Below are 20,394 nucleotides of genomic sequence, written 5' to 3' on the forward strand. Positions count from 1 at the left end.
GAAAGAAGCTGGCTTCTTTTGACCACAAGACTGTGACGTCTTCTCTTTTTCTGTGGGTTGGGGCTGCCTGGGACTGGAATAAGATGTGCCAGCTTCATCCGCAGATATCACCAGTCCTTCGACGAAATCATGTGTACCTACTGTAACTCTATGTTTCTTTTATTATTATTGAAGAGCAACATTATGTAATAGCTCACAAAGTGGGACATCAACCACGCATATTGAGCTTGTGTATCTGCTTTTTGTAAATACAAATAAATGTCTTTACAGTTATAAGTATGCCTAATAATAGCACTGGGAATTAGAGACGTAACTTCATGGTTTGTAATCAGTAGTTGTCTGTATCTATGTGATGTTTCATAGAATCCTATACTTCAGTGTAAAATAACATGTTGGGGGAGGGAAAATAACATTAGCATTCAAAAGAAAATGGAGAGGTTCAGTAAGTTACTTCTAGATTATGGCAAAAGGTAGAATGTATTCCACCTTCATAAGGTTCAAATAAAACCCTAAAATGTGTAATTAGAGTAACTATCATAAGTAATAGAATTGGGAATCTTGAGATTATATGAACTGAATTATGTGTAACACCTACTATTTTCTTAGCAATAGTGGCTCCTGTGTGGACAACCTAAGAATACGTTTTTGCATGTGCAACATTACAAATATGGGGGACAACAGAGAAAAAGGTTTGTTTCAGATAAACTAATATGTGTTTCTGATTTCGATATTTTTTTAGCATCCAGTGAGAACAACAATAAAATAGAACCAGATACAGTCTATAGAGCGTGCCAACGCGTCGTCACCACCGAGGGGCACGGCATAGTAGCGCAGACATGTTTGTTTTGGGCAATGTTAAGTCAACCTGGTTTATACCCCTCAAAGATGTCCGCTGCTACCAAAAGACACTTGTTGAGGATTTTTGGCACGCTCTATATGAACGAAAACATGAAATATTGAATCTACACACATATCGAATGAATAACATAACAAAGCATGACACCGTGTTTGGAGTTGAAAATAGACTACCCTTGGTGAATAAACAGAGGTGAATAATACAAGCCATAGGGTTTTTGGTTTGCTTGAAACTATTATAGATCCAGGCGTTGGAGAACATTTACACTGGTATACAAAGTAATGGATTGCTAGTGCATAGAAAGAAAATACAGATAAGGCACACATCATAATAAATAATATTATTTCTAAAGTTACCTCCACTGTAGCAGTTCGTGGAACTGCGTGTGACTTCAGTCTGGTCCGTTCGATGCTGGCTTTTCTTTCTTCTCTGTTGTTGTCTGAGACCCGTTCTTTTCTGCAACGGGGCAACAGATGTTTGTTCTTCCTTTTTTTTTTTAAATCCTCTGGCTCGAAGTGATCACTACAAACGAGTAATCCTTTACACTGCTCGGCTGTAGTATTGGGAGACATGTGTAATGCTGCGAGCCAAAGTTTCCTCAACTCCACGTCCGACGGTACTATGAAAACTGAAGACTGCCAGGAGGCTAAGACAGGTATTAAATGTGGTCTATTCCGTATTTCGGGATTTCAATAATTGGTTCTTATCAGTACAGTTAGTGCTTCCATCACACATTACATGAGCAAAGGGACATTTGTATGCGGGTCATATGTTTTTTATCGGAGGACAGTATTACTTGAGGTCAGGTGCAGATCAAGTTCTACCAGTTCTACCATACCAATCGTAGCTTCGATAGTTGTGGTTTCTTTCCATTACGGTGATATCTTGATGAGAAATCTTCTATCATGATGAGGAAGTCTAATCCTTGCATAGTTGTGATGTAAGAGGACCGCATCAATCAAGGGTTTCCACTGCTAAATATTGTAATTTTTGGACACTTTGAAACACTTTCTCTCAACGGTGAAAATCGTTTTCAACAAGCTTTACTTGTCCAGTTCTGCCCTCCTTTGCTTTTGCGCAAATGGATACTTCTGAACAGATCTATTTTCGATCTTTTCATAGTTTAATTGTCTGACCACACCACATATGGATCCATTGTCTTAAAACATAAAAGGTTTCTCCAACAAAGGATTAAACACTAATTTTCCTATTTTCAGGTTGCTATTAGCTATTATTAGCATTAGGGTAGAACCGGGGCAGTTGACGTAGGGGGACGGTTGCCGCACGGACCTTTTTTCATGCTACACAAAAAATGTGTCACATCCGGCGACGTCACCCTCTTCGTCTTCGGTCGTAAACATTTTTTCCCAGTTCTGATCAAAATTGGCAGAGTTGAAGCCACTTTTGTGTATTTCCACACTAGTAAAAAAGATCCTATTTGAGTGTTTTCCATTTGTACTGCTGTGTTTATTTGGTGCCGATTGTAAATGGATTTTGTCTGTTAGGCTAATCTGTGGGCTAACTCTCAGTGAAGGTTCCATTGAAAAATATTCATTAGCTTTTGTGCTAGCTAGCAAAACATCCAGGGAGGTCAGGGAGGGACGGACGGCGCATTACGCTGCTCGGTGCATTACAGACAGGGAGGGGCGAACGGCGCATGTGTTGGCACAAAGTTGAGGAAACAGACAGAGGCGACATTAACATGATACATTTATTTGACTATCAGCATGGTCATTTGCTCGTAGGATTCTACTGAAGCATCAATGAGAGTTAGATGCCAGAAATGTAACTATGTGCTTGTTATTGGACATTTCATCCGACCGCGCCGTCCGCCCCCATGTATGCGCCGTTCGCCCCGACTGGTGGCCGTGTGCGGAGAGTAGCGCAACGTCACTTTACTTAACGATTGCGTTCGACTCGTTTCACTAAAATTAAAACAGACTGCGGGTAATGGGAGAGGACAAGTGTCTCTTGTTCACAAAAAAAGTATGGTTACATGAAATTAATTAATCTCTGTGCAGGGGGGGAAATAGAAAAGAGTGTGCCGTTGGACCCCACCCTCCCCTACTTCTAGCTGTCTTGTCCTCACCTGATGCAATCATGTACAGTACCTTGTACAATACCACAAATCTCCTGCAACATATTAATGAGCATGCCATCCCGACACTTTACGAGTCACCAAAATTATTCAAACCAATTTGAATTCAAAGATTAGATTGTGAATATTTAGCATGTTTTTACACTGTCATGAAAAAATATATATATAAACTATAATTAATTCAAAATAAATGCAATTAAATACAATGGGCCACGGACATAGACAAGTCTTGCCACGGACACGTTTGTCCGTGTACGGACATGTTGATGACCCCTGGTTAGGGTAGTTACACATTCAGATACATGAAATATTTTAGTAATAAACGGGCCCCTTTTGATACGAAAATAACCCACTGGAAAAGTGAAGGTAGGCTATGCCACTGCACCTATGCAGACACCAGATGCAGTGTTGTCCTCGCGATTTCAGAATGTTGTTTTTTGCCTATGAAAACAGCTTGTAAATCAACACAATTAGTTGATAGTAAGGCTAGTAAGACTGTCAAATTATCAGATTTTCAATAATAACAGACCAGGATTGAAAAATATGTGATTTGACCAATGTTACAACTATTTAATTATGAGTAGTTTTCAGTGGCAAAGTATTCTGTCTGTGGGATTTATGTTAGTTGAAAAAAGGTTATATTCTGGGCCAGATCTGACTAGTTATGATTTGACTTCATCTGGCCTCGATCGGACTCTCTCTGATTCATCCAGGACGTCCATTTTCGTGGTAAGGAATTATTTTGGTTGAAATCAGGTGATATTCTGGGCCAGATCTGACTAGTCTTGGTTTGACTGGATCTAGCCCCAATCGAGACGTCACTGATTCGTCCGGGTCCTGACTGTGCTTGCTGGGATTGCTCTGCACTTGCACATGGCCATTGATCATTAGCATATGCACACCGTGAGGAAGCCCCTTTTTTGACCAAATTTTGTTTTATTCTGAGTACAATAACAATAAACATCTTATCTTCATCGTTTCATTCGTCATCTATTTGTCGGACTCTCAAGTTTATCTTTAGTTGTTTCATTGGCTGTACAACCGACCTACGCATAGCCTCGGTCCCAGCCTCACTCATCTGCAAAGAGATAAGAGCCTGGTCACGACCTATACCAGCGAGTGTCTAGGAAGTCCTGAGTGGGCAGGATTTACGTCGTACGCGTTTCCCCCGGAAACAATATTTTTTGACCAATCACAACACTCGTTTCATTCATGGAGAATGTTAACAGATTTGTAAAGCATTAACGTCATTTCCTTGGGTGGTACTTCCGCCAAATTGAATCGTTTCTGGTTGTCACTTCCTAGACAACCAACAGCCCAGGTCTTGCCCAGCGTGACCTACGCATGGAATCACAATTAATGTTCCCAGACTTCCTCATGTTCACCTTAACTCTTTAACTGCTAGAGTATGTACAATAATGAACTTACCCAATGCCAGTGATTTTTGTGTTTTATAACCTTTTCAAGTAGTCACAGAATATGTATCTCCAGTATGATAGATCCCATGATGGGTGCTAATCAGGGAGGGTTTCACTGTGTGGTTTCACAAATGTCAACGAGGTCATCGAGACCTTGTTGACATGTGTTGTCCGCCTTTGAAAATAACATGTCTCGGCCAAAAATGCATAGTAAAAAAAAAAGTACACAGGAGCCAAGATACATGATTTTTAAGTAATAAGTTAACCAGGAAGTGAATGGAGCAGTACATCTTCGGATCGCGTTATCTCTGGTTCTGTGTGAGAAAACAAAAAAAAAAAAATATATATATATATATACTAGAGGGTCGGGGCGCTGCGCGCCCCTCCCCCCTATCCGCTGCGCGGTGCTTTGTGTTTGTTGGTCTCTATAATATATAAAGCCATAATAGGAGATGTTCCCAATGGAGCTATGCCCAAATATGGAGTGTGTTGTCTGACCTCACTCTCTATAATATATAAAGCCATAATAGGAGATGTTCCCAATGGAGCTATGCCCAAATATGGAGTGTGTTGTCTGACCTCACTTGGGTCTCGTTGGGCGGTGGTCGGCGATGACGCTAAGGAACAACATGGCCGACTGTAATGTTGTGAGTTTGTGTTGGCCGCAATTAATTATGCTGCGAGGGGGCAGATGTGTGCTGAGCAGTATGAAGTGGCCTACAGACTGCGCGTAGTAATTCTGCACGTTGTGGCGTGTCTTGTTAGTGACATTGATATGTTGTTTTTGTGTTTAGTCCCACACAGTGGCAGGTTTTTTTGGGGGGTTTTGGGTTTAGAAATGTATTATAGGATATATATATATATATATATATATATATATATATATACATAATCCATATATCCATATATCCATATATCCATATATCCATATATCCATCATATCCATCATATCCGTCATTGGCAGTGTGGGCCATTGCAGAATCGGAAGGGAATTTTCGTCCATGGCAATGGAGAAAATAAATACCAACCTTGTCAAACAGAAACCTAAACTGAATGTAATCATAACAGTATCAAACAAACTGTTGTTGGACTTTAAAGTGGTTACTAAGACCACACAGCTTGTGATTGCTGTTTCGGTGACAATATGAACATGCATGTGTGTGTGTGTGTGTGTGTGTGTGTGTGTGTGTGTGTGTGTGTGTGTGTGTGTGTGTGTCAGGGGTCGCGCTAGGATTTTAATCTGCCGGTCCCAATGTCTGGAAGGATTCAAATTTACCGGACATCTGACAAAAATAACGGTCATAATTATTTGTATGCATTAATGACAAGCAGGTGCGTAAATACAGCCTAACACTTAGGCCTACAGCATTATATTTTGGATTGAGCTATTTGAACATGAACCATCATAATATACACATTTTATATAGCAGGGTCATCTTACACAAATACATGAATTACCTACATTACCATTTGCGTTTGCCCATTTACCGCCCAATGCAGCACATTTTACACTGGTTATTGCGAACGCGGAAGGAGGCGCCTCCGCCCAAGTGGAGCTTACTATGAAAGTCTGCTCGGCTTGTGTGTGTGTGTATCTGTCTGTCTGTCTGTCTGTCTGTGTGCAGTGCACTGCCTGGGTGCGGCCGACAGAGGGCGCCAAAGTGCAGCGCCAGTCAAAACACAAACACACACACACACACACACACACAGAGTCCGTAAATACACAATATTTTCGAGCTGCGTTCGCTTCCAGCGTTCGTGCGTCTTACTTGTTAGTAACAGGAAATAGGTGTAACCTAACAGCGTGTGACAAACTATTTTCGTTCTACGTCTCACTCTCTCCCAGAAACACACGCACGCTGTTGAGAGAGAGAGAGAGAGAGAGAGAGAGAGAGAGAGAGAGAGAGAGAGAGAGAGAGAGAGAGCACAAAGCAGAGGATTTGAAATGTGCCTAATTTTGCGGTGATAATTAATGAACAGCCGTGTCATTATCAACCGGTCAGGATGTCCGGGGAGATTTATTTTTTCCGGTCTTTGTCATAAAAAAACAACAAAAAAGCCATGGGTTTCCGAGGCTAGGACAGAACAGGATAGCTAAATACAACTAAAGGCAAGAGAGAATAAGTGATTTTTTTGTACGTTTTTAAATGCCCCAATCGACTGGGCAGATCTAATGGGGAGGGGCAACATATTCCAGAGCCTGGGGCCCGCAGCCGCAAAAGCACGGTCACCCCTGCTCCTCAAATTAGGCGACCAGCAACAGCTTGTCCGCAGACCTTAAGGCCCAGGTTGGGATATAGGGCTCGATTGTATCAGAGAGATAAGTGGGTGACAGGCCGTGAAGGGTTTTAAAAACAAATAAAAGAACCTTAAAATCAATTCTAAAATTAACAGGGAGCCAATGAAGAGTGGCCAGAATTGTGGTCACGTTTATTAGTGCCATATGAACATGAATGTTCATATGAAAGTGTGAAAAGAGAAGAGGAGAGGTAGGCTGGTCCTGTGTAAAAAAAACATATAAATAAATGTTTTTAATAAATTCAACGCAGAGGTGAACCAATGTGTGCGGGCATTGTTTTTTTTTCCTTTTGGGTTGGACTTTTGGCACTTTGAATCACTGCACAACAGAAGAGAGAAAGCAGTTCGCGTTTTTAATTCTGAAACAAATTCCCAAAAAGTCCATAATACATTTTGACGTTGTGTAAAGGTGAAGGAATGGCATTATCATTATTCCTATTCTACAGTAACTTTTTTGAGTTATTTGTTTAACATCTCTTCCCACCGACAAACAATGCAATGATACGCCCCATTCCTTCCTCAGTACTTGCCCTCAAGGTTTTTTCCTAAGAATGTTTTTTCCTCTACTTCCTCAATACCTGAATGCACCCGCCACACCTGACTGGTGCTCTGATCTAATCCCAACCTCAACTGGATATAAATATGAGTTACTTTCAGTCATTGTATCATACCATACCTGCGCTGAGCCACTCCAAACTTACCAAGGTAAGCCTTGATCTCCTTGTAATAGAACATTTAGAAATAAAAGCAGAAAGGGATTTGTATTGATATTCATATCAATACAAAGTCGTTATATTATGAGTAAATTATGAGTGAATTTACTAGGATACTAAGTTTATTTTTATTTTTATCGATTCTGACATTTGTGTATCTCTGTCAGTCTTGTCCCCCCCTCCCCAATATCCACATGATATTAATATTTGTTTGATGAAAAAGAGTTTTTTTCCTTGTTTCCATCGAGTGCTTCACCTGCTGCTTCAGTGCCACTACACCGAAGAATGCTGTGAACTTGTATGACTCACAGTTATTCTCTCAGTCCGGCCTAGGGATGTGAACGACTCTGTTTTGCGAGTCGAGGTGTTGGAGGCAGTCAGTTGATGTGTTTGTTTGTTCGTTTCGCAATTAGCTATCATGTTCAGAATTTGCATCTAAGCCCTAATGTTTCAAAGCCATGCTTAAATAATTAGAGGTGCTTTTTTTTAAGTAAGCATGCGTTTACTTGAATTCCTTGTTGTAATAATAATTTACTGTCTTGTCAGTGAGAGGGGAAAGGCTCACTTTAGCTGAAATCCTGCATCCTCCATAACTGCATAGGGCAGCATTTGTTTCGCTATAAACCCCCCAATGTTTAGTTATGGAGTTTGATGTGTCTGAAGTGCATGGAGACACTGTTTAAATGCTACAGGGAGTGTTCTTTCCAACCCGACTCTCTCTTCCTCGTGCTGTCCTTGGAGACCTCTTGAATGAATGTCTGTGAATGTGGAATGAATGTGGAAGTATACTGCTGCCAGAATCTGTACATGTTGCACAATGATTGCATACGGTCAGCGTTTTATCCACTATGCTTTTTTTTTTTTTGCATTATCATCATAATAGCCCCCCCCCCCCCCCCCCCGTTAACGTCTAGTTCAAATGGTACAGAGCATTTTCCATCTTATCCGTACCCACCCCAGAAAGACCAAATACTTATTCTTAAACTCAATTTACACAAAATGGATTGATCAAAAGTCTATACAGTGTAATCCAGGACATATTTATATATATATGTATTTTTTATTTTTTTGTATGATATTGTTTTATGTCACATGTGATCAATGTCTCTGGATGGGGGTGGGTGGGAGGGAGGGAAGTTGGGGAGGGATGGATGAATATTAAAAAAATGAAAATACTCCTTTTAATGTCCTGCAACAATTGTAAAACTTGTTGGCACAGAAAGGTTTAGTGTTGTATAAAATTATCACAATTTAGAAAGATATTTTAAAAGACTTTGATGACAACCAGATTGACAGAACCACAATAGGAAGCGTATATTGTAGGTAGTAAGTACAGTTGCAGAACATTACCTGACAATACAGAGCACTATGGGTGCTCAAAGACTTTGCTGGCATGAAATCCTCCTGATAGTGTAGTAAATGTTATTTTACATTACAGGGAATCACATGCTGATGAAGTCTTGAGGAAGACTTCGGGATCCTGACTTTCACGGCAGATTCTGGTTATAGGTCAGAGACAATAACTTACTCCATATTTATTTCACAAGGTATTTCAGCTTCAAACAATACTGGCTTTACACTAAATATATACAGTAAATTACATTACATGTCGTCACTATTACATTTTTTTTTGCCGTTAAGCAGATGCTTATCTGTAATGACTGCAGAGAAAGCTGAAAGCTAATTAATGATAGATCACTTATATTATACACAGGCAGTATTAAGTAATGCAAGATCAAACTCAGTGTTCAGTATCTGTAGGCAAGTGAGCATGTTTTGTATGAGTTTGAATGAACTGACACATGTTTGTGTATTTTATCCAGTACAGTGTGAGCGAGCCATGGACCCAGCAAGCCGTAAAACCACGGACAGACAGAACAGTGGAACTATAGCGCTGGCAGCTCTCGGTCGACCCTTCAGTCTTGGAATGCTCTATGACTGTCGCAGAGACTCACTTATCCCAGGTAACACTTTAAATGTAGGACTAATGTGAATGTAGGCCACTGGCTTTTTGATCGATTGATTAATGTTTTTTATCGACAAAACAAATATTAGTAAAATATAAACCAATAATAAGTATAGTCATACAATGTTAACATAGCAGAAAATTAAAATAGCAAAGAACAACATGGGTCCATTAAAAGGAACCTATTACAACTCAACTAATTGAGATGTCAAGCCTGGCCTTTGACGAAATATCAAACATATATAATAATAATGGATTGTATTAATAATGCACTTTACATTTGTGAAAATCTCAAAGTGCTAATACATAATATTGTTGCTGTATGGCTGCTCCAGTGAGAATCAACCCTCCTAATCTAACAGTATTACCTCCAGTTCTACCTATTGACCTACACAAGACCAGCAGTCTGTTTCACTTTGTCTAATTGTCTGTTGACTGTGCCAGACCAAACAACTCAAACTTTTCACTCACTATACTTACATATAAACACAAATGTTTCTGTTTTGGTAATGCTTCTCAGCAATAGAATTTTATACCAGGTAGGCCTAGCCCTGTAGCCTACCCGTAAGCTTCTTTTTTTTCATCGGTGCAACCCACATAGCCTACTCAGCTGCGTTGCTAATCCCACAAAGGTATGTGCCTTACAAACGGGGCAGCATTTATAAGGGGAAAAACAGGCTTCCCAACGGTATATAAGTAAATTCCAGTAAGCATTGTTACAACAGAGAAATAATATACCAAACGCAAATATCAGAAATATTTGTTTATATATTGTCACTGTCGAGCAGAAAACAGCTAACTCCAAATGTCAGCTTTTTTTCATAAATCAACGCTATTGAACACCTTTTACGTCTGTTGATGGTTAAAACAATATTGAACCAATGAAAAGTATTAAAAAGCGCTTCTAACAAAACCTTCTAACTCCATTTGGATCCTCAAACTGTCGACCAAACCAGCTAACTACTCCACCCCCTCTCCCCTGCATGGCACACAGAGCTGCTGCAGACTCAGAGCGGAAGAAAGCAAACTTTAACGAGGCACTGACGCTAATGTTATGAAAACAAATCATTGTTTTTCTGAAATCTATGTAGTGTTTTCTGAAGAGAGCAATGTGACAAGAAATGAGTTCAAATATTCAAATAGCATTTATCTCGCTACTCCCTGAACCCCTCTTTGCAGAAGTTATTGAAATATTTAAAGTCCGGCTTATTATTGTATAAGCCTATATAAGCCTATATACGCAGTGTCATGAAGCAGGACAATAATTCACGCGTTGTGATGCATTGTGAGCTTGGAGATCCATTGTTAGCTGTTTCTATCAATGATGGACAAAACCTCCTAACTCCACTTGAGCTGGATGTGGGTAAAGTGGTGATAATATAATGACACAGAAGCGTCTGACAATATACAAAGTCACAATACCAACTTTGATGAGTCAGTATTGCCTTGTTTTTTGCCTGATGGGGGGGAAAGGAACCGGTTGGAATAATGTGTTCCTTCCATGCGCTACGTCCAACCGGGGAAATTCTCCCCTGTCAGGTGATAAGAAGGTCAGTTGGCTCTCATGCATTGAAGGAGGCATGAGCTCGGCCCTGGCCTCCCTAGGTTGGCAGAGGGAGTGTTGTGCCAAGGATTACATAGACAATTGGCACTGGGTGTAAAGAAAATGGGGTTACAAAATCGTGGGATAAAAAAAATAAATAAAAAAAGGTATTGACTTTTAAAAACGTTTTTCTTCATATGTCAAGACATTTTTATTTTGTTTTTTCAATTCCTGAAAAATGACAATTTTGGAGACAGCTGGTTTCTGCCCGACAGCTGAGATATATTACAGTACATTTGAAAAAACAATAAGATAGAAAAAGAAGCGCTCGTTTTGAGGCGCTGGTCAACACGTCTCCTCATACCTCCAAGCCGTCAAGGGGTTGTCCCACTACCCATATCCGAGGCCTTCATTTTCCCATACACCTGCTGGCCTGAGTCCCTCTGTTTTGATCGAGGTTTTCCCCCAAAGAGGGGAGAGGGGAACAGCTAGGACATCCTGGAGTCTGTGTCTCCCCATAGAATCCCACTCTAACAGACACGTATCCTATATACTCAGCTGTGCTGCTCATCCAAAGAATGCATGTTCCCTACAAACCATTGGAGCACCAATTGGAAATAAACAGGCTTTCCAATAGTGTTAAAGTTATTGTCAAGAAGCATTGACACTGTGTCTTAACTTTATTTAGGTGTTATTTCGTTTTGATGGCAACTGAAAGCACTTTACGATCAATATATTATATATAAATACACATAAGATATAATAAATGTTACTACTTCAAATACATAAAAGCGGCCCAGTATGAATAACATCACATGTAGGCCTAGTTTATAACTTGACCGGTTTATTCCATCTATTACAGGACTTACATTGTGGGATTATGAAGATCTGAAAAATCATATACAACAAAGACCCCAGCCCAACACTGAATTTGACATAGTTACATCTGAATCAATAGAGGACAAAACTGACTCACTGAATGTTGAAGCATCCTTGAAAGCAAGTTTCCTGTGTGGACTGGTAGAGGTTGGTGGCTCTGCCAAATATCTCAAAGATAATAAGACTTCACAAAATCAGGCCAGAGTAACCCTGAAATACAAAACCACCACAGAGTTCCGACAACTGTCAATGAATACACTTGGAAGAGGCAATATGAAACATGAAGATGTCTTTGCTTCAGGTATAGCAACACATGTTGTAACCGGTATCCTTTATGGGGCACAAGCCTTCTTTGTATTTGACCGTGATGTGTCTCAGGAAGAGAAGGGTCAAGATATTGAAGGCAGCCTGAGAGCAGGAATCAAATATATTCCCTCCGTGGGCATTGGGGGTGAAGTTTCTGTACAAAATAAAGACACAGACATCACAATTGATGATAAAGTGTCCTGCAAATTCCATGGGGACTTTTCACTGAAGAAAAATCCAGTGTCTTTTAAGGATGCAATAGAAGCTTACCAATGCCTGCCAGAGTTACTGGGACCAAATGGAGAGAATGCTGTACCAGTGACAGTCACACTGATGCCTTTGACAGTTTTAGATTCTTCTTCTGCTCAGCTTGTCTGTCAGATTAGCAATGGATTAGTGAATGAAGCTGAAAGTGTCATTGAGGACTTCAGGGAACTGGAACTGAGGTGCAACGATGCACTAAAAAGCCCTATCGCACAAGAGTTCCCTCAGATTGGCAAAAAGCTGAGAGATTTTAAAGATCTGTGTGAAGAGTACACGCTGGAGTTTCGGAAAACCTTGGCAGAGAAACTTCCTTCAATCAGGGAAGGTAAGGAAGCTGAGAGTGTGCTTGCAGAGGCCCTGAAAAGAAGAGCCTCCTCTCCTTTTGACAACACAACCCTGAGTGAGTGGATGCGCTACAAAGAGAGAGAAATAAATGTCATGAGCTCCCTCACAACGATGATGAACAAAACAAAGATTGTCTCAAGTCAGAATGAACTTGAGAAAATTATCCTCAGTTCAGAAACCCAGCACGCTGTATGCTTTGCTTTCACATCACTGGAAACAACTGAACCATATCTGTCAGCTTTGTCAAGCTACTTAAGAGAAACACCCAAACAAGTGAACACTCCAGATACGGCACTGCTTTCCTCGCCCCTCCCGTCTGTATGCGAGAGCTGGCGAAAACTGTCGGTAACTCAGATTACTGCACTGCCTACCCATGATGAAAAGGAACAATGGTACTTTTCAGAAAAAGTATTTCAGTCAATGAGAGAGAAAGCAAAGCTTTTCAGAGATTTTTCAGAGGCCAACGAGAACAACAAGAATATTCAGTTCCTCACAACAGCTAAACCAAATGAAACTCAAAAGGGTGCAAGTGTCCACCTTTATAAGGATGGGTTTGTGGTCAATGACAACTTTGAACCACCTTCAAAGCCTGAAACACCAACAGCAAGTGACATAACCCATAACAGTGTGACACTCAAGAAGTGTCCAGCAGACGACAGCCAGTACTTTATTGAGTACTGTGTCACTGGACAGGATGACTGGCAACAACAGACAGCATCCAAAGCTGATGAAGTCACAGTATCCAATTTGACTCCAAACACAGAGTACAAGTTCAAATACCAAACAGCGTGTCCAGTTGGCAGAGGGCCAGCCAGTGAAGTCAGTGACTTCGTTAAAACTCTACCCACAAGTCCACCAGAACAACCTGAAGTTCAAGCACGCTCAAAAAAACTATTGGTCAAGTGGAAGAAACCTACTGAGCTTGGAGATGGTGTGACTGTGGAGAGCTACAGTGTGGAGTACACAAAAGAATCCCCTGGAATGAAACCTGAACAACTGAAATGGAACAAAGTGACATCAAAAGATGAAAAGGAGACCATTACTGGTCTTGAACCAAAGACAACGTATGTTGTTAGAGTCAGTTGTGAGTGTGGTGTAGCTGGCAGAAGCAAGGAAAGCATTGAAGTCACAGTCACAACCGAGTCACAAAAATCTGTAAAATCAGTCAAAAATAAGAACTAAATAACATAAGCCTAACCTAACCCTAAAACCGAAATAAAGTAACAAAAAAACGCATGCTGCGCGACTGGTGTGCACCCTCACAATTTTCAACTGCACCCTCAGTCATTTCATCCTGGCGCCGGGCCTGATTCCGACATGTTTTAGACCTGTACACTAATTGGACCCATGATATTTATCCCGAGATCCGATTTGTTCAGAGATATTATAGAACCGACCCTGACTGTATTATATGGACCTGACAAATAATTGCCATAAGAAAAACATTTGGGTATTACACATAATTATAAAGCTGGGACCCGAGTTAAAATAGTATACACCAACCCGGACCCAATTGACAATAATAAAACACAGACCCAAAACCATTTGGATGTCGCGCATTGGTTTGGGTAGATTCATGAAGACCTTTACCAGGAGCTAGTTTCACCATAGAATAATGTAGGCGTCCGATTTAAGAACAGATTTGACGAAGTCTAGTCAGTACATCCTGGCTTATTCTTTTACATGTAGGCCAAGCCAGGTTAAGGAGTGACTGGCTTGGACCAGCTTGCACCCATTCAAACTCGATCCTTCACCCACACTGCTCCCTGGTACACTGACAAACTGCACCTTCTAAAATCTAAGGGTTGACAGTTAGAAAGGCTTGCAAAACAAAACAGTCTCACCCTCCACAAAGACATCTATAATTACCTGCAGCTCTACAAAGACACTCCACCAGCTCTTCCTACTACTCCGGAATCATCCAGTCTGGCAGTGGCAACCATAGAGTTCTCTTCTCCACCATCAATAAACTCTTCAAACCCATGGGCAGCATCTCACACTCCTTCACTGTCGACAAATGCAATAAATTCCTTTCATTTGTCCATGATAAAATCAACACTATCACATAACCCGCTGTTCATCTCACCCCCAACCCCCTCAACCTGCTCCCCATTCTCTCCCCACTCATCACTAAAACTTTAAACGCCTCCCTCTCCTCTGGTTTTGTCCCCCCTCCCCTAAAGCTTGCCGTCGTCACGTCACACCCATCTTTAAAAAAGAAAACGGTCTTACTCTTGACCCCGACTCCCAACTACAACTACCGGCCCATTTCCAGGCTACCTTTTCTGTCAGATATCTTGGAACGTTGTGGCTGTTCCATTCACCACATATCTGGAATCAAATGACATATTTTAACAATTGCAATCCGGTTTCCGCTCCAAACACATCACAGACATCATCAAGGTCACGAATGACTCTCCAGCGACACCAGCTCACTCAACATCCTCATCCTCCTAAACCTCAGTGCTGCATTTGAGACCATAAACCACTCTATACTCATATCATACCTCAAATCCACCCTCTGAATGTCTGGCACTGTCCTCTCCTGGTTCACATCCTACATTTCTGACATGCATCAATTAATTTCTATAAACAACTGCAAATCAATAACAACTCCTGTCACCCATGGTGTCCCCCAGGGCTCGGTGCATGGCCCTCTCCTTTTTATCCTCTACATGCTCCCTCTCGAACAGATCCTTTGCCACCTGACCTCTGTTTCCACTGCTATGCTGAGACAGTCCAGCACAGTCCACCAAAACCATTACTGCTACCACCCACTCCACCCACCACCTGCCTGACTGACATTAAAACTTGGATGCAATCAAACTTCCTGAAACTCAACTGCAAATAATCCTTATAAGTCCGCATCATTGGTCCAGACTCCCTCACCAACTCCACTCATAACTTCTCCCTGCACATTGACGGCTCCACTGTCACTCCCTTCACCCAAGTCCGTAAGCTTTGTGTCATCCTGGACCCCACCTTCTCCTTCCAGGCCCATGTCAACCTGATCACCAACATTTCCCGCCATCGTCCCACACTATCCCACACTGCAGAGACTACTACAATAGCCTCCTATACGGCGCCACCTCCAAAGTCCTCAAGAAACTACAGTATGTGCAAAACTCTGCTGCCCACCTGCCATCACACCAGTCCTCCACCACCTTCACTGACTCCCAGTCAAACACAGAATAGATTTCAAAATACTGCGCACCACCTACAAGCAATCAACAACAAAGCTCTGACCTCCTTCACCGCCATGCCCCCTCCCACTCCCTCAGGTCTGATGATGAAGACAAAGAAACCTGGGGTGACGGGGCTTTTTCAGTTGCAGCCCCCTCCCTTTGGAACTCACTCCCAGCTCATATCAAAGCTGCCCCCACCCTTGCCTCAGTTAAAACCACCCTCAAAACCCACCTCTTCAGACTTGCATTCCCCACCTATTCAAAATAAAATCCCTCTTTTGCATTTTCATTTGTTTGCTTAGTTTTTAGCGGCGCTAGTTAGCGGCGCTAGTTAGCGGTATAGAGCGGATATTAGCCCTCTATGCCTGGCTTTTGCGTCAACGTTCTGATTGGTCAGGCGCGTCAACGTTCTGATTGGTCACTATTCATGACATCACTATGTTACTATTCATGACATCACTATGATGTCATGAATATAGAATATAGAAGAATGTCTATATAAACAATGACTAAATAAACAATGAGTAATATCTAGAAATATTTAATAATTTCATTTTATTATTCATTTGGCTAAAGTTTATTTTTTAGGTACCCACTCTATCAGCTATGACAGATCAGTTTTTGCCACTTACCTTGGAATGTATTTGGTGATTCACTTCCAATGGCACTATTTAGTGCCAATGGAAGCCTTGAAATAAATTGACAGAGATTTAATATTGTTTCTCTAGTAGAAACAAATATCTATGACAAAATATATCAAAGGCGCCGCTACCTTCACACAGGTGTGATATTTACCCTTTTAACCAGTTATTATTTTTTGTCTCCGCCAGGAGACATTGTTTTCACTTTCCACATGTCAAGCTAACATTGTTCAAGCCTCACGTGACACGTGACAATACGGTGAAATAGTGTGATCTGATTGGCTAGTGACGTATAGCGGCCTATAAATACATGTAGGACACTTACATATGACACTTACATAGACAGGACGGATAGGACACTTATACAGACAGGACGGATAGGACACTTATACAGACAGGACGGATAGGACACTTATACAGACGGATAGGACACTTGTGTCATGTTACTATGACACAGTAACATGTTCTATTTTTTGTAAGAATTAGAACATAAGAAGTAGAACATTCCCAACATTCCCAAGTCTGCTGGCGGAGACTTGTGCTCCAAGGAGCACTTTTTCTAGTAATTAAGTTGTTTTTGTTTGCTTTGTTTTTAAAGCGACTTAGACTGCGCTATGTTGATTGGATGTATTATTATAATCACTATTATTATTATTGCAGGTGAAGCCAGGCTAAATTAAATCAGATGAATGCGTGTTCACGGCTTCTTTTACCACTTGAATTCCAGCATCCATATTCTGAGGGGAACATTAGCCAAAAATAGTCGATCTACAGCGTTGTGAGCTTGTACATCAGCTATGTCTGGCAAAGAGATTTGGTGTAGACAGAAAAAAACAGTCCAAGTACAGAGACAACCAGGTCCAGTTTACTAGGCTAAGTCTAGAGATTTTAAGTGGTTAAAAGACCATGGGGTCGACCCCAGATTTGTTCACCAGACTATGAGTTAATTCTATCACAGATGTATTGATCCTTGTTGTGTGAGGACATGACATCATCTGTATCATGTGACTGTGCCTTTAACTATCTCTCCTCTGACATCTGCAGCTCATTCCTGATTGCAGCCGCAGCCCTACCAAACACAGCTTTAAAAGCTGACCTCAAAGAGATTCCAGAAGAGACACCACTAAATTGGTCGTCCCACAACCAGCTTCCAAAGCTCTACCTCCATCATATTGGAGTGATAGCAACTTGTGGTTGGTTAAAAGAACATTAAAAAGTCATGCTGTACAAACAATTGTATTCTAATCTACTATCAATTCAGTCTGTGTTCAACTGCGAAAAAGTATTATAAATACATACTAATATAACCATTTACTACATGTATTTATTATATTTATGAATGGATTGTTTAATTCATGAAAAAACAATCTTGACAATCATGGATTCATAATTACAAATAATGACTCTATTATATAAATGGACATTTAAACCCACAGTGTCAGTCTCTGCTAACGGGTAGATTAGACTATAGACATCGGGATGAGCTGTTAGAACTTCACTGAGTTTAAATGACATTATATTGATGCAAAATACACAGGACAGCCTCATCAACAAAGCAAAGGCAACACAGAGGATTGCATAACATTGCATTCAGACTTGTCTTTCTGTCATTGTGTCTGTGTAGGTTAGGTTCATATACTGTGCTGTTATATTTTAGACACCTATATGGCGGTAGCGCTGCCTCTGCGCCATCTAGTGGTGATGCCAAAGGTTTGTTCTGGAATCTCTTTGCTGGCCTGCTGCAGTAGGCTGGAAGACACAGACCCAGCCAGTAGCCTACTACTGCACCCAGTTTGTTCGGTCGGGCTTAGATAGCCTTTTTGCTTGTTTCATTTTAGTTTGTTATTTTAGTTTGGCCTGGTGATGACCGGTAGTTCTATTAAAGCCGTTAGATTTTAGTTCAGAGATTTATGTTTTCTAGTTAGGGGGGGGGGCTAGCTCCAACGGCCCTATAGGGGCTGGCCTAGCTCCCCCTCCTTTATTTTCAGTTTTGCCGGTGTTTTCAGGCCTTTTTTTGTTCTTTGATTCATTTCCTTATAGATTTCTGAGTTCAATTATTCTGTTGATGAGATTGACTTGATTTTCTGGTGTGGGTAAGACAATAAAAAAAAACTTTTCTTCATCCTTTGGCATCCTTCCTTTATGTTGAGGTCTTTTGTGTCTTTTGAGTGTTTCTAGTTATCTTTGGTTCCTCTTATTGGAAGCCGTAACATCCTGAAATGGAGAAGACATACTTAAGAGTAAGTAAAGCAGATGAAAAATTGGTATTGAATGAACGCAGATACTGTAATAAAACGGTGAGAGCAAAGAGCAAAAGAGCAAAATAATCTCCAAAATGGAGCCATTCCATTTGTGCACTTTCAGAGTTATGGGGTTCCTTGAAAATAAAAAGTTAGAGAACCACTGTCCTAGTGGACTCCTAATGTGCCATAGTCATAGTAAATCAGCGTCATACATATTCTGAGGGAAACCTGGAGACTGGCATTCAATAATTAGGTCTAATGATCAAAATAAGAACATAATAATGTTATGTAAAAAAACTAAAAATCTAAAATGTTCCACTGACGAGGCCAAGTCTTGCCACAGACACATTTATTAATAATAATAATAATAATAATAATAATAATAATAATAATAATAATAATAATAATATATTTTATTTGTAACACACTTTATATTTGAACAAAATCTAGTGCTACATTTCAAGAAATAAATAATTTGAAAGATTTAACAATAATATTAATAAAAACAATGAAATTAATAAAATTCAGATCAATGGTCAACTACACAGCTAAGAAAAAGTAAGAAAAAAACACACAAGGGATCAATATGTTCATTTGGCAAAATGCCTTGTTAAAAAGAAAGGTTTTTAGTCCCCTTTTAAAAGCGTCAAGGGACTGTGGTGCTCAGATGGTCAGGGAGGGCATTCCACAGCCGAGGAGCAGCTGCGCAGAAGGCACGGTCCCCCATGGTGTGGAGCTTCGTCTTGTGGGTTTAGTGTGTTTGAATTTCCAGAGCGGAGGGAGCGGGTAAAGGTCCAAGGTTCGAGGAGTTGCTTTAGATAGGAGGGGGCATTGTGGGCAAATGTGTCCGTATACGGACCCCTGAGCGCAAGAACAAATGTTCTGTTGTTATTCTCAGTGTCAGTTGGTTGCAGTGTTTTTCTCTTCCTTCATCAAGTTGTTACTGTAGATTGTTACAAACAGGCTTAGATTTGCATCCAAAGGGGTCAGGGCACTAGAAAGAATAACAAACAATATATTTATTGAGGAATCAACTCAACTAATATAAAACTAATCGATCAAAACCAATGTACCAGCCGAGGATCAGTGTATAAGCAAGTGTCTCTGGTGTGTGCTCCATGAATTATTAATACTAATTATACTAATTAGTAATTATGAATACTCCATGAATTGAGTACGTGAGGACCCCATTTGAAACAAGCCAATGCGGCTTTTTTCTGGGCTTTTCAATCCTATTTAGTTGACCTTGTATTGTGAACTGTACTTCCATGTTCTTTTTTCTCTGCAAACTTCTAAATAAAGTAGGCTATTCAATCAATCAATGTGCCCAATATACTGTAAAACAATAGGTTCTCAAACCTTTTCATATGAAGGACCCCCAAATCGATATGTATTTGGCTACAGACCCCCATCTGTAACGAAAGAAAATGGCCAAAGTGCACTAACAGTAGGCCTATATTCACAGTATGTCGTCCAATTCTACGGTTAGTGAGAAATATACAATCTGTACCCAGCACAAATCATATCTATCTAGGTTATCTCTCTCTCTCTCTCTCTCTCTCTCTCTCTCTCTCTCTCTCTCTCTCTCTCTCTCTCTCTCCCCCTCTCTCTGTGTCATACCTCCTCCACCAGGGGGCGA

The 20,394-nt window shown here is 40.7% G+C and overlaps 1 protein-coding gene across 3 annotated transcripts; it reads left to right on the forward strand.

Moving 5' to 3' along the window:
- Nucleotides 1–7,322: 7,322 nt before the first annotated feature.
- On the forward strand, nt 7,323–18,634 carry LOC311046223 (verrucotoxin subunit beta-like). 3 transcript variants are annotated; one of them, XM_084058420.1, is made up of 4 exons: nt 7,323–7,375; nt 8,822–8,892; nt 9,212–9,347; nt 11,755–18,634. In XM_084058420.1, the coding sequence occupies exons 3-4, from the start codon at nt 9,224–9,226 to the stop codon at nt 13,866–13,868; spliced, it is 2,238 nt and encodes a 745-aa protein (XP_083914546.1). In that variant the 5' UTR covers nt 7,323–7,375; nt 8,822–8,892; nt 9,212–9,223; the 3' UTR covers nt 13,869–18,634. The 3 variants fall into 3 exon arrangements, with proteins under 3 accessions (XP_083914546.1, XP_083914547.1, XP_083914548.1); XM_084058421.1 differs by having other exon boundaries at nt 7,335–7,375; nt 9,207–9,347; XM_084058422.1 differs by lacking the exon at nt 8,822–8,892 and having other exon boundaries at nt 7,343–7,375; nt 9,207–9,347.
- Nucleotides 18,635–20,394: the final 1,760 nt, after the last annotated feature.

This window comes from Gymnoscopelus microlampas (genome assembly GCF_963454915.1).
Source record: "Gymnoscopelus microlampas genome assembly, chromosome: 5".
NCBI classification, from domain to species: Eukaryota; Metazoa; Chordata; class Actinopteri; order Myctophiformes; family Myctophidae; genus Gymnoscopelus; species Gymnoscopelus microlampas.

Excerpts from the sequence above, each read along its gene's own strand:
- LOC311046223 (XM_084058420.1), top strand. The coding sequence starts at position 9,224 with ATGGACCCAGCAAGCCGTAAAACCACGGACAGACAGAACAGTGGAACT. Across the intron at positions 9,348-11,754 it reads CAGAGACTCACTTATCCCAG|GACTTACATTGTGGGATTAT; the intron begins GTAACACTTTAA and ends CATCTATTACAG.